This window comes from Antedon mediterranea, chromosome 2, assembly GCF_964355755.1.
Source record: "Antedon mediterranea chromosome 2, ecAntMedi1.1, whole genome shotgun sequence".
NCBI classification, from domain to species: Eukaryota; Metazoa; Echinodermata; class Crinoidea; order Comatulida; family Antedonidae; genus Antedon; species Antedon mediterranea.
The window spans coordinates 18003726-18025378 of record NC_092671.1 but is presented as its reverse complement, the minus strand read 5'-3'; the positions used below and the strand labels follow the sequence as shown (position 1 = coordinate 18025378).

The window sequence follows — 21653 nt, the reverse complement described above, 5'->3', positions numbered from 1 at the left end:
AATTATAACTGCATTTTGAACGGATGGACCGATATCTACAATCAATACCTACTCAACATTAAAGTGGAGCTCCACTCAGACTTTCTCATCTTATATTATGTTTAAGTATGTTTAATTGAAAGTGATTACATAAATAAACAAGGCCAACAGCCATTAAGTCGCGTGCTACAATGCATAGTGATACCGGACCGACAGACAAACAGACCGACAGACAGACAGACAGACCGACAGACAGACGGACCGACCGACATAGTGAACTATACTGACCGAAATTACTGAACATGTTTAAAAATGTTGAAATGTTTAAAAACATTTATATTTTTTTAATTTACACGTGCGTAGCCTGTCACTTTTGACGTGCTCGTATAACGTAATTTCGAGTTGAAAAGTAAGTCAAGAAAACAGAAATCGGGCAAAAAGAGTGCGCAATAAAATTTAACGCGCAGTGCGCGCGCAAAAATCTGCGCACTCATGGCAAATTGCCTGAAACGTACTCTTATTTCATCGAAAATAAATTTTGAAAATTTTAAGCGCGCGTATGCATGCGTTACATGCGCTACGCACGTAATTGTATTGCCATATGATGATTTATGCCCTGAAATTTATGAGTACCAGCTTTTATTTAATTGTGATTCATGGTTGTTAAGATATGATTACAAACGTGATTTCGTTAAATCGTGCGTAGACCGCGTAATTTTTTATTGCGCACCGTGAAAACATAACCACATCGATTCCTGGCCATAAGGAATATTCTGTGAAAAATTGACTTAGCTAGATTAAACTGATATCAAGATAAGGTCATAAAGCGATAAAACGCATAGTGATACCGTACCGACAGACAGACAGACCGACAGACAGACCGACAGACAGACAGACCGACCGACCGACATAGTGAACTATAGAGTCGCTTCCACGCGACTAAAAACCGGGAAAATATGACAATATTTTCTAAAAACTTATTTCTAAAAAATCGGTCAGAAAATAGTGTTTTTAATACATTACACTTGTTCAGTAAGTTAGGGGTTATTAGTTTATACGTTGTTACATTTGGCGATGGACGCGTTTTGTTCGTTGGTTTAATTTCTCCCCTTTAGTAAATTATAGTGTCGAAAAATGGCGAATCAATTGTATACACACAATTAATTTGTTTAGGTAATAATGTCATAAGTAATATTTCAGATAAAAATATTATCATCATGATTTGCACTGTATAACAGCTTCATAATTAACTTGCTTATTCATTTTAAGCTAGGCCTACAGTAGCTAGGCCGTCTACTCTTTCATAGTAGGCTCATACTCATTTATGTATAGGACCAGGCCTATGTATTCATGGGTTCGAAAAGCTTGGTCGTTCGCCCCATTTATCCCACATTAAGAATTTTTAAACACAAAATCCTTTACAAATTCTATTGCTCAGATCACAAAATAGGTTAGCGATATGGAAGCCTAGGCCTGACTGAAGAGCAATTATTCAGACACCCTATCATGAGTAGTCCGAGGTTGGGTGCCAGAACAAACCTCACTGCTGTAAGGCTATCATAGCCTAGCTAGACCATGCAGCATCAGTACAGACCTGTAACTGCAGCCTACTTATAGGAGGCCCTCTAGAGTTCAAATAAATAAAAAGTGATAAGAGAGAATAAGACATTTTATAAGACATTTTTTATGACATAAAGTTTAGAGATAATCATTGTTCAAAGTATCTTTACCATAGGCTCCAATAAGGCTACAAGGTATTTACACATGGTTATTCATGTGATTGTAATTATAACTTATGACTTGTATTTTTAATTAGTTGAGTTTTACTTCATTGCTGAGAGCTAGCCCTAGGCTTTAGGGTATCATGTTCCCCAGCCCCATGAGTCAGACCTGTGCTTGTCTGCCTGTACGATGATGATATGATTAGGCCTACATTGTAATGCTAATCTTTGTTTTATTATAGTTTTCACGGTGTTTATTCAAGTTGCTAATGATACTGTAATTTGTAGAGATACAAGAGATAGTTCAGAGAATAAATAAAGGAACATCAGTATCTACAAAATTTGTAATTTATTTATGATGGACGCCTACGGTAATAGTGAAAACTTAGCTGATGAAAACTCAATGAATCTAAGAGAACAGAGTGAGAGACGCCCTACAGCTAAGGCCCTGTCAATTAGCATTGCTACTGAAGTAAAACTGTTGAGTCAAACTCAGAGAAAGGCTCAAGAAGCATCAAGTGAACTAGAAGATGTTTCAAGTGACGAATTTGAGATACAAACTGCATTATGCAAAGCTAAAGCTGCATTAAAGGAATATAGTGATGCTTGGTGCGTATTGAATAAATTGTATGCACAAGATAGAGATGGTATTCATCGCGAAGATCACCTGGAGAATGAGAACATATATCTCACCATTACCAACTCCATCCAAGCTAGTATAACAAGCGCTATGGATAGGGCACATGCATTAGCCCTGGAGTGTCAAGCCTCAAAATCTGCAGCATCAAGGAGTTCATGTCGATCTATTGTTAGCATTAAAGCTCAAGCTGTGGCGAATGCTGCTGCAGCCAACAAAACTGCTCAATTTGCTGAAAAAATGGCTAAACAGAAAGCAGACCTTACAGCAAAGGAAGCTGAAATGGAAATTAAAAAAGCAGAAGCAAGGCTTGAAGAAATAAGGCGGGAAGCACAGCAAAGAACAGAACATGCCAAAGCTGAAGCAGAGTTCAAAGTTTTAGAGGCTAAACAAGCTGCAGCTGTAGAGAATGCACGAGTTGATGCAATTCAACAGGAAATTCAGAACGGATATGGAGAAATTATGACCACACCACACCAAACCTCAAATGATCATGCACTAAGGTTTTGCAACTTAACCAAACCTCAACCTCTAATGACACAGACACAAGCAACAACAGCCCAACCGACAATGCCTCAAAATCAATCTAGCAGTACCACAGACTTAAACGCTTTAGCAGAAGCCTTTTCTTTAGCCTTCAGTATGAACCGCATACCAGCACCAGAGCCACCAATATTCGATGGCGATCCTCTTAAGTACTATGATTGGAACGCATCCTTTAGATGGTTAATCGAAAATAAAGGAATTTCTAAGGCAGACAGAATTCACTACCTTAAGAGATACATAGGAGGCCCAGCAAAGGAAGTTGTCAGTGGATACTTTCTGCTACAAGGTGAACATGCTTATGAAAACGCTAAAGCAGTTTTAGAAAAAAGATATGGAAATCCATTTATAGTTTCCGAAGCATTTAGAGACAAATTAGACAGCTGGCCAAGGATTCAAGCAAGAGATTACAATGGCCTTAGGCGACTCTCTGACTTTCTGAACCAATGCAACATAGCAATGAAGGAAATGAAAGGCTTAGAAGTTCTTAATGACAGCAGAGAAAACCGGAAAATTCTTCAAAAATTACCAGATTGGTTAGTGAATAGATGGCGAAGAAACGCAGTGAGCGCTATGCAAATCAAGGGTAGTTATCCAACATTCAATGACTTTTCCACATTTTTGACGACCGAAGCCGAAATTGTTTGCGATCCTGTTACCTTAATACCAGAAAATGAAACAAAATTCACAGAAAAAAGTTCAAGATATCGAAACCAATCTCAAACGCTAGCCACCAGTATCAGTGGAATGCCATCATGCTTCATGTGTAAAATGAATAACCATCACCTAAGTGACTGCAGAGCGTTTGCCAGAAAACCTGAAACCGAAAAACAGCAATACATCAAGCAAAATGGTCTATGCTTCAGCTGCTTACAACATGGCCATGTGTCAAGGAACTGTAACCAGAAAAGTATTTGTAAAATTTGCCAAAGGAGACATCCAACAAGTCTCCATGTAAAGGAGAGAGATTCAGCTCACGAGATAACTGAAGCACAAATGCAGGTTATCAAGTTACAAGAGACCGTCACTAAGAAAGAGACACTATTGCAGGATTTAGCCACAAAGTATGCTAAGAAAAATGATGAGTTAGCAGAAATTAAAGAAGAAAGAGATCTGGTTAAAGGGAAATCAGATGACGAACTTGCTTATATGAACAAACAACTTCAACAGGCTGTAGCGTCTAATCCATCTAACATTAGTGAACAATTGGCTTTACTACATGCAGAACTTGATGAGACTTATGGACAACAAATTGTTATGATTAAGTCACAGCTGCAGGAAAGACACCAGAATGAAATGCAAGAATTGCAAAAGAAATGTGAAGAAGATGCTGAAACTAACAACAAAATTAGAGATGCATTAGAACAGAATTTAAAGGAACTCCAAGACCAATTAGATGAGAAAGAGATGGACTTAGAGGCTTGTCAGAACATCCAAAAAGACTTCGAAGATCAAGTTGCACTTCTTAATAATCACAACAAGGAACTAACAGAGAAAATGGAGAAAGAAGAAGATGTAACTTTGCAACTTCATCGAGAGCTTGATGAAGCTAACCAAGAAATAAAGAAGAAAACTTCAGAGTTAGATGAAAGAGTTACCCAGTTTATTGATGAAAAGGAAAGATTGGAAAATGAATATCGGAAAAGGTTTGAAGATGAAAGTGCCCATCAAGAAGATATCCATCGCATTGCATTAAACCAACAGCGTTCTGAAGTTGTTGCTGAAATTGATCGCAAAATGAAACCCAAAGTAGAAGAAGTTGAAGACCATTTCAAGGTTCAATTCTGTACTGAAAAATCGGACAAAGAGAACGAATTTGTTCAAGAATTCCAGAACATTCGACAGCAGTTAGCAGAATCTCATGCAGAAGAGATTGAAGCTGTTACAAAGAAAATCACAGATGAATTAACTGAAAAGCATGAGATTATGCTAGAGGAGGAAACGAAAAAGCTCTTCAAAGGAATAAATGATATATCTGAAGAGAAGGTATCAACGGAGCAGAATCGGAATAAAGATTGGATTGAAAATCAAGGAAAAGAATTAAAGGAACAAATTGTAAATATAAAAGTCGAGCTTCAACAAGTGAACGAAAAGAATTAAAAAATACAAACTGTTAACTTATTCTTTATAGTTTTGGTAAATATTGTTAATATACTTCCAGTTTTGCATTACTTGTGTTTATTCTGGCAAGGGTGGGAGTTAAGGTTAAATCATAGATGATTTGGGTGGGAGTGTAACTGCAGCCTACTTATAGGAGGCCCTCTAGAGTTCAAATAAATAAAAAGTGATAAGAGAGAATAAGACATTTTATAAGACATTTTTTATGACATAAAGTTTAGAGATAATCATTGTTCAAAGTATCTTTACCATAGGCTCCAATAAGGCTACAAGGTATTTACACATGGTTATTCATGTGATTGTAATTATAACTTATGACTTGTATTTTTAATTAGTTGAGTTTTACTTCATTGCTGAGAGCTAGCCCTAGGCTTTAGGGTATCATGTTCCCCAGCCCCATGAGTCAGACCTGTGCTTGTCTGCCTGTACGATGATGATATGATTAGGCCTACATTGTAATGCTAATCTTTGTTTTATTATAGTTTTCACGGTGTTTATTCAAGTTGCTAATGATACTGTAATTTGTAGAGATACAAGAGATAGTTCAGAGAATAAATAAAGGAACATCAGTATCTACAAAATTTGTAATTTATTTATGATGGACGCCTACGGTAACAAGACCTAGTAGGCCTAGCTTTACTGAATATATAGCCACGTCTTTTTCAGATCTCGTTAAATTTGACATTTTAGTAATAATCTCATAATGACATCATTATACAGTGAAAACATGATAGGGTCACATCCAGAATGTTTTAATATACTTTTCACCCGTCAAAAACAATTTCGCGACGAGAACAGATTATGCCGGTACAATAGTGTGATCGTGAAAAATGTCACGTGATAATACTCCCTAGCATAATTACGAAAAGGCGTGATTTTCAAGAAAATCGTTTTGAAAACTATTAAAAAAAAATATGAAGTATGAGGCATGATATTTTTGAATAACATAAATGTATGAAAAATAGAAATGTTCTGGGTGGAGCTTAACTTTAAGAAAGACGTTGCCAACGGTTGGTGAAATTCTGTACAAATAAAAAGTTTAATAATTTTTAAGTCTACTGCCCTCAATCATAAAATGCGCGGTGTTGACCAAACTCAATAATGCATTTTAGCTAATAATTGACAATATATATATATATATATATATATATATATATATATATATATATATATATATATATATATATATATATATATATATATATATATATATATATATATATATATATATATATATATATATATATATATATATATATATATATATATATATATATATATATATATATATATATGTATATAAATCCAAAGGCAAATTACTGAAAAAAAATGACAATGCTGTGGGTATCAGCATTATACTTGCACTGATGAAGGGCTAGTGTTGCCCGAAAGCTCTGCTAACTTTTCTGGCTGTTTACTTTATCGTTTTGATTTAGCTTTTCGCTTTTTATTTTTGTATCTCCATTGAGATCCAGCCACTGATACCCACAGCATTGTCATTTTTTCCGTAATTTGCCTTTGGATTTATATATATATATATATATATATATATATATATATAAACAAATCAGGCAAAGAACATTAATTCTAAACCGCCCGGTGATATACTGAAATTTAATTAATTAATTTGAAACGATAAAGATGAGGAAATCTGTGAGAATGAGAAAAAGTCGCCCCAACCGAGACTCGAACTCGGACCGCCTGCTTGATATGCAGATGTCCTAACCATTAGACCACTGGGGATTTCATGGTATTGTTCGAACTCGATTGGATAGCGACTCTTTAACATTCTCGGCGTGGTACGGCGGAACAGCACTAGTTCTCAGTTGTACGCACGCGCACCAGAGATCAAATTGATACGCCCTCATCTTACAGTATTTTTATTCCCGAGGCGGGATCTCCGAAGAGATACTTTTTATATATATAAACAAATCAGGCAAAGAACATTAATTCTAAACCGCCCGGTGATATACTGAAATTTAATTAATTAATTTGAAACGATAAAGATGAGGAAATCTGTGAGAATGAGAAAAAGTCGCCCCAACCGAGACTCGAACTCGGACCGCCTGCTTGATATGCAGATGTCCTAACCATTAGACCACTGGGGCTTTCATGGTATTGTTCGAACTTGATTGGATAGCGACTCTTTAACATTCTCGGCGTGGTACGATAGTTTATTGAATACTTTAATTTAATGGTTGGGATATAATTAAATGTTAATTCTGATTTTCTATTGATAATTCGAGATATACATCAAGAATTTATCAATCATTTAATAACCAATTAGGAGTACGGTTTTATGTAGTGATTTCTAATTACAGAAAGTACTGAATTATTGATTAACTAGCTCAGAGCGGAATAATAATAGTTAAGAAGATATGTCTTGCCAAGCTCTTGAAATATATCGGGTATGGAGTGAGACTGTATTGGGCCAATTTACACAGACGGCGGTAAAAGCGGAAAACCACGTTGTTCCAAATGAGAACTGTATTTATCCGTGGCGGGTTTGCGCTCAACCACCCGTCTGCTCTGCGTTTTGTGTAACGGTCATAAGAAACAACATATTTTATATTTTTGTTTACAGTTTACCACGATCCATCGTCTGTGTAAATTAGCCTTCACAGTTGAACTCCTCCTTTGGGACAATTAAAGAGAAATGTTCTCATGATTTGAAGGGACACCTATATATTAAAGAGAAACTTTTTTTTGGTCCCTACAGTACTCTAGGCCTACTGTATTTTATTCAGTGAATACATTGAGTATTGGTATTTTTTAACCAAATAGAACATCAAACAAACACCACCGCACTGTATCTCTGCAATTTAAGGCGCAAGGCCTGCCTTGACAGTATGCAAGTGGTGCTTGAAATCTATGCAGCGCCTACCTACCTACACAACCAACTACCTACCTACACAACCAACTACCTACCTACATAACCAACTACCTACCTACACAACCAACTACCTACCTACACAACCAACTACCTACCTACACAACCAACTACCTACCTACACAACCAACTAGTCATTCGGAAATACATATTATGTTTTAACAATTATAGACAGATATACACTTACGTGAACGTATCTTGGTTTACTATACATTGTGAAATAACTTTCAAACTTTCTTTTTTGCAGAATGCATTTTGTAATGGCGGGTTCAGAGCTAAGCACACGCTCACCGTTTCACCTCCAGAGCGAAGGGAACATTTACAACGGTAAGAATGCCTGAAATTAATTTGGTAAATACTAAAAATGAGTATTATTGGAATGTTTTTCATTTTTATCAACACAGAATAAAATTCAAGGCAAAATTATGGAATACTCTTATGAGGGATGATGTTTTTAAATAACATTTAATATATGAAAAATAGAAATTTTCTAGGTGGAGCTATACACTTTAATATTGCTTATTATTTATTTACAATACACAATTGAACTTGATAAGTCGTCTTTTTTGAGATATTTTATTTATTTTAACATTTAGTGTGCTAGTAATTATATCTTACAAGTAAAGCAGCAGGCCTACCTCATTGGGTACTCTAACATAAGAACAATATAACACGCGCCCTCTACGAGCAGAATTCTATCCATCTAATTCTTCATTTCGTTGAAAAAAAACTTACCAATTACAAATTCAGGTAACATGTTTACGAGCATAATGATGTATATTTATATCTTACTCTTAAACTCTTAGAAATCGAAATTCGAGTGAGTTAAACACCAAAAAAAAAAACAATGCACAACAATTTGTTAATAAATGAACGAAACAAACAAAAAGTTCTAGATTAAGAGTAATGTCTTACTGTATCCTCCAAGAAATATGATATATCATTTGTTAAGTACGCAGGGTCTAACATTATTTATGGTTAACCAATGTTCACGTTTAAAAATGAAGAGTATTAATATTGTTAATGAATACTCCAGTGTATGATCAACATCGTCATTCGATTGATATATAATTCTAGGTCATGCAACATTAGCGGAGTGTGATAAATATTAATTAATTATGAATCAAGACAGAATGACTATGGTAACTACTAGTAATACTATTATTCTTTACAACAATAAAGCAAATTTCCTCGAGTGCATTTCGTTTTTATTTTGTTTCAAATTTGATGTGTGTAAATTACTAGCCTAACGACCTGAATCACCAATAACGTAATGCATACTGGGTGTGGGGAAGGAAGTGCGACTTAAAGATATTTAAATATGGAAATGTAGACAGGTGCTATATAACATTTCATTTCTTTAATGTTTCCATAATGATGTTACAATATTACCTATACATGTTCAAAGTGTTTTTTAAAACGTTGCTACAACGTTGCTGCAATATTGCTATGTCTCTATAAACGTTGCTAAAACGTTGCTGCAATGTTGCTATGTCTCTGTAAACGTTGCTGTAATGTTGCTACTGCAATGTTGCTATTTCTCTGTAACCGTTGCTACAACATTGCTGCAATGTTGCTAAAACGTTGCTGTAATGTTGCTACGTATCTGTAAACGTTGCTAAAACATGGCTGTAATGTTGCTATGTCTCTGTAAACGTTGCTACAACATTGCTGCTGCAATGTTGCTATGTCTCTGTAAACGTTGCCCTAATGTTGCTACTGCAATGTTGCTATTTCTCTGTAACCGTTGCTACAACATTGCTGCAATGTTGCTAAAACGTTGCTGTAATGTTGCTACGTATCTATAAACGTTGCTAAAACATGGCTGTAATGTTGCTATGTCTCTGTAAACGCTGCTACAACATTGCTGCTGCAATGTTGCTATGTCTCTGTAAACGTTGCTACAACATTGCTGCTGCAATGTTGCTATGTCTATGTAACCGTTGCTACACCATTGCTGCAATGTTGCTGTTTCTATAAACGTCGCTGCAATGTGGCTATGTCTCTATAAACGTTTCTAAAACGTTGCTGCAATGTTTCTATGTCTCTATAAACGTTGCTATAACGTTGCTATAATGTCTCTATATAACGTTGTACAGCATTGTTTTAACCAAAACAAAACTGAATCACCTCCATTGAAACTTATCAATTTTGATAAGTGAAATCGGACATACCAAATGGTATTATGTAATTAATCCTGGAGCGCAATATCTAATGCCATGTGGTTCGATTTGAATCAAGAAATCGATAGAGTAAACAAAACACTCGAGTTCATTTATCATACGCATTTACTAAACATATTATATGTCAACCATCATTTCAAGTTACCTTCATGACAATAACTGCAACGTCATCTTCCTGTACGTGGTTTTTTAAATAAGAATCATTAACCATCTCCTTGGGCCCAGATGTTCTCATTTTGGTATTGGTTTCAGCTTCAAAGAACTATACTTCAACTATAAAATATTGGCCACTGTGACTACGAAGTACTGTATATGTATACTATAACAGCTTTTGTTTCACTGTATACGTTCTATACCACAGAATAATACAGATACAGATTCATTTATTGTCCAATATAAATGGAAATTACAGTGCTCATACATTATTATAATGCCTTATCCCAGCTGCATAGAACGAGTACTTGTAACGGTCCGTCTGCGCGTTCACCGTCCTCATCCGACCACATCTAACGATAACGGAGCCGATAATGTCGTTATGAAGAGAATGGTTGGTGTCTTCCAATATAGCATGGAACACATCGGCAAGACGTTCGCTGTAGAAAGAGTCACGCGTTTGAACAGACGAACCAATTACTTTCCCCGCTCTACCCAGCAACTTTTCAATTCGGTCTTTATCCCTTTTACTGATATTCCCTGCCCAGCCCAATATAGAATAACCCTAAATAGATAACATCACTGATGAGTAAAACCTTCTACAAATATCCTGCGTTACCCTGAACGAACCGAGTTTCCTCAGGCAGTACAGCCTTTTATTTAACTTCTTAACTATGGTCAACATGATCGCCAATACGGTACCTTGTGGTGCACCAGTACTAGTACGCACAGTATCGGAAATAATATTATTCTGTAACTTAACATACCATACTTAAATAGCGTCTCTTATTAAAATAATTTGAGATTGAAATACGAAAACGTTCTAGAATCACCGATAATAACCATGATGCATTCTTGAACTATAGGTTATAAGGTTGTATTGTAAATAAGATTTAGATTAGTGTTTTTCGACAGATCTATAATATAAATGTATAATTTACAATAGTCATAATCATTTTAAATTACTCTGATTTAGATTATTGACAAAAGGTCACAAGATGGCAGATTCTAATGATTGTGATTTCCCAGATGTAAAGTATCGTTAAGGGGAATTACGAGATGTAGGAATTTGCTCCTATACTTAATTAGAAATTAAAGCTATGCGTGTGTGTCATTAAAAGAAAAAAAAAATCTTAAAATTGGAAATTACATTATATTTAGATATACATTTTTTTCTAAAAATAAGGTGATAATAATATCGTTTTTTAAATGAAAATCGTAGGGTTATGAATTTTATTTCAAATGCAATATTAATTATCATAAAAACCTACTAATTTTTTTGCGATAAATTAAATGGTACAATAACAAACATACGATTTAGGTGGACTTATTCAAATGACCTCAGTATTTGAGTGATCTCGTTTTGATCAACATGTTGATTCTTTCAATGTATAAATACGTCACGATAATTTATCGAAGAATAACAGTAACAATAGGATACATTAAGAAAGATATTCGATGGTTATGATTAATACTGATAGCATCTAGTATCTATTTGATAAATTCCTTATAGACCCATATACAACGTTATGTTATAATAAGTGTATTTGGGCGATAAACCAAAACAACAATTGTTAGAGTATGTCAACATAAACTGTGATTTCACCTGTTTCATTTTCATATAATGATGTGAAACTTGTATTGCATTTCCTTCAAAACATCTAACCATTTTTTGTTTAGTTTTTAGTCGCCTGCAACGCGACTCTCAGATCACTCTTGTCGGTGGGTAAACACTCACTTGAGCACGCGACTGCAGTCATTTACATGGCCTTGTTCTTCAACATATTAGTAAACTTACATTTACAAATAAACATATGACTTTTAATTGTATTAAGGTAAATTGTATTAGATAATCGTGCTGGTTCCTAGCAAATGTCTCCTCGCAGTGACCTACACGTGCGCGTACAAAAAGCGGGTCTGAGGAAAGCTTCATCTGCGCAAACCCAGACCAGTTGAATACACCTATGCCTACTGTTTCTAAATCAAAATATATTAATTAGATAATAATAATGAAGCATTTGAAATAAATACTACAAAATTCAAAAGCAATGTTGGCCATGCGATATCATGAGGAACTGTTTTACGCGAAACACGTTGAAATAAATCTTGTATCATGTTTATTTAGTTGCGTGCATGTGCTATTTATTTGAAAGAAAATGAGATCTTTTAAATTTACAGTGGCAATAAGGCTGCAGAACCAAACAAAACACATACTGGCAAAAATCCTCATATTTTATATTCTGAGACGCATCACTAGCCTAATTATGCATAAAAAGCTACAGAACGATGCTTCTGAATAGCGATCGTTGAAATGGTTTCTGTTCTCACAGTTAATCAAAGCCAGTATAACAAAAAGAGGTATCAGCTGCAGCGATCAATGCTCGCCTTCCAAATGCACGATTCCAATTTACACAAAACATGCATAGTAATAATAAATTGCGATTGCGGTAGCCAGATCCATATTCCATTTCTGATTAATTGGCACGGTGACGTAGTTTACAGTGCAATTGTTCATCAGTAACCATTAGCTTCGTCATAGCTTATATCAAAACGAATCATAATTGGAATCGCGTTTGCATAGAAGTTAATTTATTTGACTATAGGACTAAATTATTTTGAAGTACACCTTATTATCGTTTAAATAAAACAAAATAATGCATAGGCAACCACGTCTATGTTTTTCTAATTATGTACTGCTTGGATATAGAACAGTCACGACCAGGACATGAAGTGTGAAATTGAACTAATTACGGAAGAGTTTGTATTAAAAAGCAACAAGATATTAACTCGGGGGGCTTCACTGTCGCTCAGAAGCTACCTCTAAGGAATACCACCATTTTGTATTGCCATTACACAAGCGCATATGAACATTTTCAGGCGAGATATACGGTAAACTTCATTTTGTAATTCTGCTGTACCATCCGTCATGATACAATATACAGAATATATTACAAGAACGAGGTGAAGATTGTAGCATTAGCATCACTATCTGCATTGTTCAACGTGTGGTTCATTATAACAGATGTACAGTGAATACATCATATACTTCAAGTTGCACACACGACTGACTTGTAATATTAATAACTCGCTAGTGGATTTATAGCATTGCTTGCATTAATCTGTGGCGTTAACGGTTCTATGGTCTCTTGAATTTAAGAAAAAGGTAAAACGATTTTGTTTCATATTTTTAGCATAATCTAAACTGTTTTATACCAAAACGCGTTCTTGTTATCAATAATAATATCATACACGTATTATTAATTGTACGTTTTCATGATGATGACGGTAGGTTATAGCTTATGTTTTAGTACTCAATACCAGTAGGCCTACCGTATTCTTGAATAATATACATGAATAAAATGAACTGTTTACCTGTTTATGTACTTACGTGTGTAGTTCTATAGAGCCTACATTCCATTGTCTTCAAAGAACATTAATCATAGTGATAATTCAGGAAGCCTATACGATACCACCTTGAGAATTGGTGGTTTGAGATTCAGTACAGCAGTTATAAAATGTTGGATTGTAGTTATCCTTATTATTTAGAGAGTGGCTTTGGTACACTCTACTACGAAGTTATGATAACTAGCTTCTTCATCTTTTTTTTAATGAAGGATCTATATCATAAAGCTATAGAGCAGTGCACATTTGGGGGGTACGTAACATGCAGCCTGTAGACGGTAGCCATATACTATTTACGCATTTAATTTTAAATTTAAATTTAAGAAGGTTCAAGTTCTATATGGAATCCTATTGAATTGTACATCATAGGACTACAGTAGTGCCAGATAGCAAGGTGTACTTACGATTCTTTAAGCTTTCCTAATTTATTTTTCATTCAAAATCAGCAGCGATACAAATATATATACATAGATCAGCATGCCATTAATAATTTAAAATGACAACAATAAGTGATGATATAATAACAATAAACACTGTAAATTAATATAACAGGCTATGCACGAATCTCGTCTCCGAAATGGACATTATTGGGTCAATATTACCATACATTAGTCTTCGTTGGATTCTACAACGTAGGCCTATATGTATTAACATTTGACTAACATTTAAAAAGCGAATTATGTACAAATGTCAAATGTCACGGAAAACGTATCGCCTTTTATTTAATCATTCACGAAACTGCAGTGTAACCTTTGTGTTGTTATATACTTCTTAGAGTTGCCGACATAATCAATACGTTGAAGTTATTTATGGGAACACTTTTTGCAAGTTTGAGTGTGAAATACGTCACCCACGTGTATAGCAACGATCTGATCAATCACAAAGTGAACTGGAACAACGTGTTCACCATAGTCGATATTAACTTGTCATCGCATAATTTTCATTGTATCAAAATCGATAGCATAATAATCCGAGAATTCATATAAAATGGTTACAACAATCTTCAAACCATAGATAAACTGCTCGTCATCATAATCATCATTATCATAATTATCATCATGATTCATTTGTTTTAAATTATCTTAGATATCACTATCAGCATTCTATTGAGGCTACTATCAACACATACATTATATTTCGTTCTTCACAGCAACATAAATACTAAATTCATTATACTTTTAAGTATAGGGGAAAAGTACACGGTGAGTAATATGGTATCTTAGATAAAATATTCAATGTTACATATCATATTATTCACCGTGTACTTCTATTCTTGATCAATAGAAAACGCTAATTAGTGATTTTTTTCTGTTGAATCAAATCAAGTCCTTAGAAATAAATCAATGATATTGATTCATTTTATGTATTCAGCAGTGTATAACCAACGTAGGTAATGATATTCATAAATCTAAGGTTAATACCCGAACTTATTAGCCTTCATATCTCATAAAATTTACCAATTTAAAATGTAATTGTTATTCAATAATATTAATAGAGAAACATTACCAGATTTTATAAAATATTTACTTATTTAAATTCATATATTATTTTCTTTTTTTTCTCTTTTGTGGCTTGAACCACCACTTTTATTCATATATTATTTGTGTTTTTATTTTTATTTAAACGTAGTTTTCTGCGTGAGTGGAATTAAGAAAAAACTTAAGTCAAATCCATTACTGAAGCGTATCATTTTACACCATTAATTAAATAACAAGTCAGAAATGTCTAGGGTTAAACTAATACGGCACACTAGTATAATATCCTCTGTTTATCTTTATTGTGTAAACGTTATTATACATTATAGTTACTATGCGAATATCATACAGAAAGAAAGGTTATGCTCTGAGCACATTGTAAACATATTTATAGGCCCTATTGTCAAATACAACAAATATTGACCATAAATGTCAATTTTGTAAATGTAAACAGATGTATATAATAGGCCTATCGTGATTATGAATACCGAATTTTGTATACGATACATTAATGCCTCTATTCTTTTTAAAGTATTGTACGCATGATGGTAGAAAATTGAAAATGTAAACTCATATTTTTATGGCAAATGCCTGATTACAGATGTCCCCATAGAAATTATTCCGCCACTTTACATATTATTCCCTTCAAGCTAAATCGGTAATGTCTTTCCCAGAATATTATTAAGTAGATATCACGTGATCCTCGCGTATAGTATCAACACAATCTTCAGTGTAAAACATTTTAAGCAACGACAAAAATTTAGATTCATGTTTATAGTATTAATTAAAATATACGGCAATTGACCTACTTAGTGTCACCTTTATGTCACCTATACCTGTTGTTAAATAATCAAGTGCTTAGCAATTTAAGACGCACATCACCAAAAATATATAATGGAAATAGATCATAATATTTATTGATAAGTAAACTTTCAGTCATCTAACAATAATTATATAATAAAATGCTTTTGGTTATATAAGAAAAAAAGAAATATTGGAAAAAGTTGAGAAACTATTAACCGCCATAATGAGCATCACTCAGATTACTGGCCAAATCAATTAACCATTGGACCGATGTTACACTCAATATTCTACTTAGTGTTTGAAATGCTTGATTAATTTAGAATTCTATGTTGCCAAAGAACAGATTCCGGTCTAAATTAGAGCAGAAACATTGCACGAAGGTCACATATAATTATACAAATCAATTATTTTTCTCATGATTAGCTGTTGAAAATGAAAATCTCGAGCTACTCAATGATGCGTACAAATGTGTTGGATAATTGGACTTAGCTCACTTTGGTTTGAGAATAATCGCAGCTTACTTTTGGTAAAAGGTGCATAGAATAGTGCGCAACTCACTCACTTTGTGAGACGCATGCATTTTTGGTAGTGTATTGACTATTGATAAAGTCATTTAGATATACAATTAGTACTAAGCACAATAGTTTGATCATTGTATGGGTAGAAATAATACGGTAGTACAAATAATAGTTCATAACAATGACTAACAGAAGTGGCAGCAGTAAAAAAGTGACTGTAATACAGTACTAGAGTATTGTGGGTAGCATTAAAAATAGTCGGTATTGCCAACGAATAACAGCTAACAATTCTAGTAATAGTTCAGTAGAAACGCTGTTGGTAATTACCACTAGAACCTTATGGAGTATAATACTAAAATATACATCTTTTATAATAAAGCATGCGGTAATTATACATAACATATTCACCAAAGTATCAAAGAAAAAGATATCATTTAATAAATAAATGTTGACTTTTTGGTTAAACCAGTTGACAAGTACTAGTAAGTACTAGTCAACTGGTTTAACCAAAAAGTCAACATTTATTTATTAAATATCCATTTGAAACCAGATGAAATTTTTTGAGAAAAAAGATATCATGTCGTCACAATTTTTCATCGAAGTCAACTTCTAAAATGCTAAATGAAAAATAATACTAAATATCAACCATGACCGTGAATACATTTAAACTACACAAATCCAAATCAATTATTTTTCTCATGATTAGCTGTTAAAAATCTCTCTCAACTTAATGATGCGCAAACATGTGTTGGCTAATTGGGTATATAAATTATTGTTGTAATAATCATAATGTTACCTCTGCGCAATTAGACCTATCGCATGTATATGGTACTATATAGATGATTGTGCATGTAGAATACGCTATACAAGTTTGGTGCGCATGTAAACGACGCTATACAGTAAACTATGTTGACCTATAACTATAGCTACTCAAAGCTACTTAACCTGAGACAATATGCTGGAAAAATTACTACTGCGGTTGGAAGTGTTTTGAAAGACTTGGGAATTTTCCATTATAGAGGTACCCGTGGTGGACGCAAGTCAAAATTTCACACAAAGAGTAATAAAGATAATAGATTCTAAAAACCTTTCTAACATAAACAAGAAAGTACAAGAAGCAGTTAGGAAACAAAAGCCTGCAAAATATTTTCATTGGCGAGCAGGACAGATTAATGTTAATACCTGCTCAGATGACTTCTTACTACATGAAACCCTCATTCAAATTAAAGCAGCAAACCTTGACATCGTGTGTATGCAGGAAGTGAGACGGATTGGTACCGGTGCAATCTCACATGAGGGCTACAATGTATACTGGACTGGACTGAAAATCAAAAAGATGTATGGGGTTGCTATTGCCATCAAACAGTCACCCATATCAAAGTGTCTAATGTTTATTATGTTTATGAACGCCTAATGGCAATAGACGTCACAATAAAAAATTGTAAATTAAGAATTGTGTCTGCGTACTCTCCTACGGAATCCGGTTCAGAATCATCAAAGGATATTTTCTATGCAAAACTCTCCAAAGTAACAAGAGTCGAGAACAACACAAAACTCTTACTGATGGGAGACTTTAATGCAACATCAACAATAACAACCAGAAAATCACTCTTTGATGAAAACCTACATAGATTTCAAGACACAGATGACATTAGTAACGACAATGGCACAAGACTCATCAACTACTGCTCTGACTTCAAGCTATGCATACTGAACACCTGGTTTGACCATCCAAACGTTCATCGGATCACTTGGCATAGCAACGATGGTGTTACAAAGAAAACACTAGATTACAACATATGTGATCACTGGTTGAGGAAGTATGTTACTGACACAAGAGTCTATAACAACTATTATCTTTCGTCGGATCATAGAATCCTTGTGAGTAATATGACAACACCAGCCAACAAAGCAGCCAGGTGGAAGAAGCATAAAAAGAAAAAACAGAGCAAGAGAGCCAACATGAGTAAACTTAAAGATCGAGAAGTAAGAAATAATGTTAAAACAAAGATAGAAGAAGAAATTAATAAAATTACTTCTCCTGAAAAGACAACAACCACTACATCAACTGAGCGCTATACAACACTTATGACAGTGCTAAATAAGGCAGTTGAAGAAGTCCCGAAGAAAACAAGAAACCAAAATGCTCATCCCTGGGATGGTGATGAAAGACTACAACAGCTTATAAAAGAAAGAAAGAATATTAACAAAAGCACAGTTACCTACAAAGAAGAGGAGATCAAGGCTATACAGAAAGCAATTAAGATAAGGGTGAAGGAACTACGGAATGAATATTTGTATGAAGAAGCAAGCAAGTTAAATGAAGCCCACCAAAATAGAAAAATATTTGATTTATGGAGAAAAGCTAAAGAGCACGGTGATGTTATAAGAAAAGCACCAAAGCCTATAAAATGTCCTGGATTACGTGAAGACTTTAAAGATCACTTTAATCCAGACCAATCTAGCCTTAAAATCCCAGATGAAATTAGCACACCTCCAGAATATATTATCAACCTGAGACAACCAGATAGCTGTACAGTGATTGTATAATGTCAATCATAGTAGAGATAGCTAGAGATAGACAATGAACCTCCGTCCAAGAAAGAAATTATTGATGCAATCGGACATCTAAAAGGTCGCAAAGCTACCCTAGATGTCGCTTCTGAAATGTTGCAAGTCGCCACAGAGAACCCAGTATTCGTCGACCATGTACATAGACTGTTTGAGGAAATTTGGAGAACGAAAGAAGTACCAAGTGATTGGGGACTGTCCAAATTAACAACCATTTGGAAAAAAAAGGCAGTCCACTTGATCCATCAATGTATAGAGGAATATCGATTGGGTCTACATTTTCAAAGATACTTATGGTTATCATTCTTTCACGTTTTTCCATCTTTTATGAAAGTCAACTTCTACGCACACAGTTTGGATTCAGGTCCAACAGAGGGTGCAATGATGCTATATATGTAATCAAGCAGATCCAGGAAATTGCGTATCGCTCAAATCGCAAACTCTATAAATGCTTCATTGATTTAACAGCAGCATTCGACCATGTGAATCGTAATCTTCTTTTCCTAAGCGTTCGTAATAGGTTTCACTTAAACCAGTCTACTACTATGATTGACATTATACAATCACTGTACAGCTCAACGAAAGCATACCTTGCTGACGACGATCCGAGTGGTGATAAGTTCGAAACATCTTCTGGGGTGCGACAGGGTGGTATTGAGAGTACCAGCATGTTTAACCAATATTTTGATTACGTTATTAGAGTGTTCAAACAACGCTGTAAAGATGCTAGTTTGGATGGCCTAATGATACAATACCTAATTCCTATTGAAGCTACAAATCGTGCTCAAAGATGTAAAGCACCATCAAGGGGCATCTATGACGACTTTGAAAGTGGCTATGCTGACGACTTTGCTGTAAGCTCCTGGTTACAAGAAGAACTGCAAACCATTGTGAACATCTTGAATAAAGTTTGTCTGGAATTTGGTCTAAGAATTAGTGCCCCCAAAACAGAAACCATTATATGGAACTGGAAAGAGGAAGTTGAAGAATACCCAAGATGCATCATACAAATTGGCGGCGTACACATTAACAACGTAACACACTTTAGATACCTTGGTGTATGGGCTACCTACAATGATGTTCATATTGGAGATCAAGAAGTAAAATACAGAATCAATTCAGCCAAAGGAGCATTTGCAGAGAATAGGGCATTGCTTACCAACAGAACGATCCACCTACAAACAAGAATGATGTTTCTTAATGGTCTAGTTAGGAGTAGACTTACCTATGGTTGCCATGCTTGGAGGGCAACAGGAAGTGAAATGTCCAAACTTAGCACAACATACAAAACCTTCCTAAGAAGAATGCTAGTGAATGGCTTTCAAAGAGTCTGCCCACCAAACCATGTAGACATATCCTCAGATGAAGAAACAGATGAAAACTATATAGACTGGCGTTACGTAATTGATAATGACGATCTCTACAAAATTACTGGCTGTCAACCGCTAGAAGAATATGTCTACAAGCAACAATTCAACTGGATCGGACATGTAATTAGAAAAGAAAATGAAGATCCTACAAAAATTCTTACTTTTCACACAACACAAAGTAAACGAAGAGGTCGGAAGATACCATCAGTACTTGATAGAGTTGTACAACAAAGTCAATTTACTAGATGCAACTTCATTAGAGCCTGCTTCAACAGAAATTTATAATTCCCAGCAATGTTTTAACTGTATATATGAACTGTTTTATAAGTTGTTTTGTGACTGTGTAATTTGGTAGTAGTCACTCTCATACTGTAGGCCTACATTTAAAAGTAACACATCCAAATGCCAACTTCAAGTCAATGGCTACCAGATGTCTCTGTGAGACGGTTATTTGAACCAGTACCAGTACCAGTACCAAGTTAGTTCGCATGTATATGAAGCTATATCGTTTAGTGCGCATGTTTACAGAGCTATACAACTTAGTGCGCGTACACGACACTATAATTGTTCCCATCTACTCTGCTGCCTTCTCCGATGGTTTAGGCCTTTGCCTAGCCTCTAATTAAAAGTTGGCGCCAAACCAAATAATGAATGTTTTATATTCGTGCAATGGTACAAATAATTTTATTCAATGAAAGATGAAATGTTCTATTTTTCGCCTCATGAACTTGTTTGTACCCACTGCACTCATAGACACTCATCATTATTTGTATAGCCTACTCTGTTTCCCCATAGATGAGTGCCCATAACGAAAAGTATAATTTGCAAAATAGGCCCGTACATGCTAATGTCGTAACACAGTGGACACTACGCAGTAAGTAGGATTTGCAATGGTCGTTTTGCATACATAATTGCATATACTATTCTTTATGCACTAAATTCACTAAAAACATAACATTAATTTAAAGCCCTCCTTATTAGAAGAATCTTTTTCTCAACATAATCTCATATGTATTTTCACATTCTTTTTTAACTTTCTTTCAATTAAATTATTTTGTCTATATCCCGTTGTGTTATCAAACTGATCAATCTTTGTTGCATTGCTGTCAGTAAGAAACTAAAGACAATCTATAGGTACATTAAATGTGACTATAATATAAATGTGTCCATTAAATGCTATCTTGTATAATGTATGCCCAACAGTTGAAACAATAAAGCACCTAAGCTTCTATAATTCAAGTGGTAATTATGTCGTTAGCTCAGAGATTATGTGTTTGGGCCTGTCCCCT

At 34.6% G+C, this 21653-nt stretch overlaps 1 protein-coding gene across 2 annotated transcripts in view; it reads left to right on the top strand.

The window, feature by feature from the left end:
* LOC140040639 (synaptotagmin-6-like) overlaps positions 1-21653 on the top strand; it is a 92592-nt gene that overhangs the window by 46109 nt on the left and 24830 nt on the right. The window contains exon 2 of one of the 2 annotated variants that reach the window (XM_072086718.1): positions 8136-8215. In XM_072086718.1, the coding sequence (XP_071942819.1) occupies positions 8137-8215 (79 nt within the window). In that variant the 5' untranslated portion in view covers position 8136. Of the gene's footprint in view, positions 1-8135; positions 8216-12791; positions 13388-21653 lie in introns of those variants that run through there. The other variant, XM_072086719.1, reaches the window with a different exon arrangement.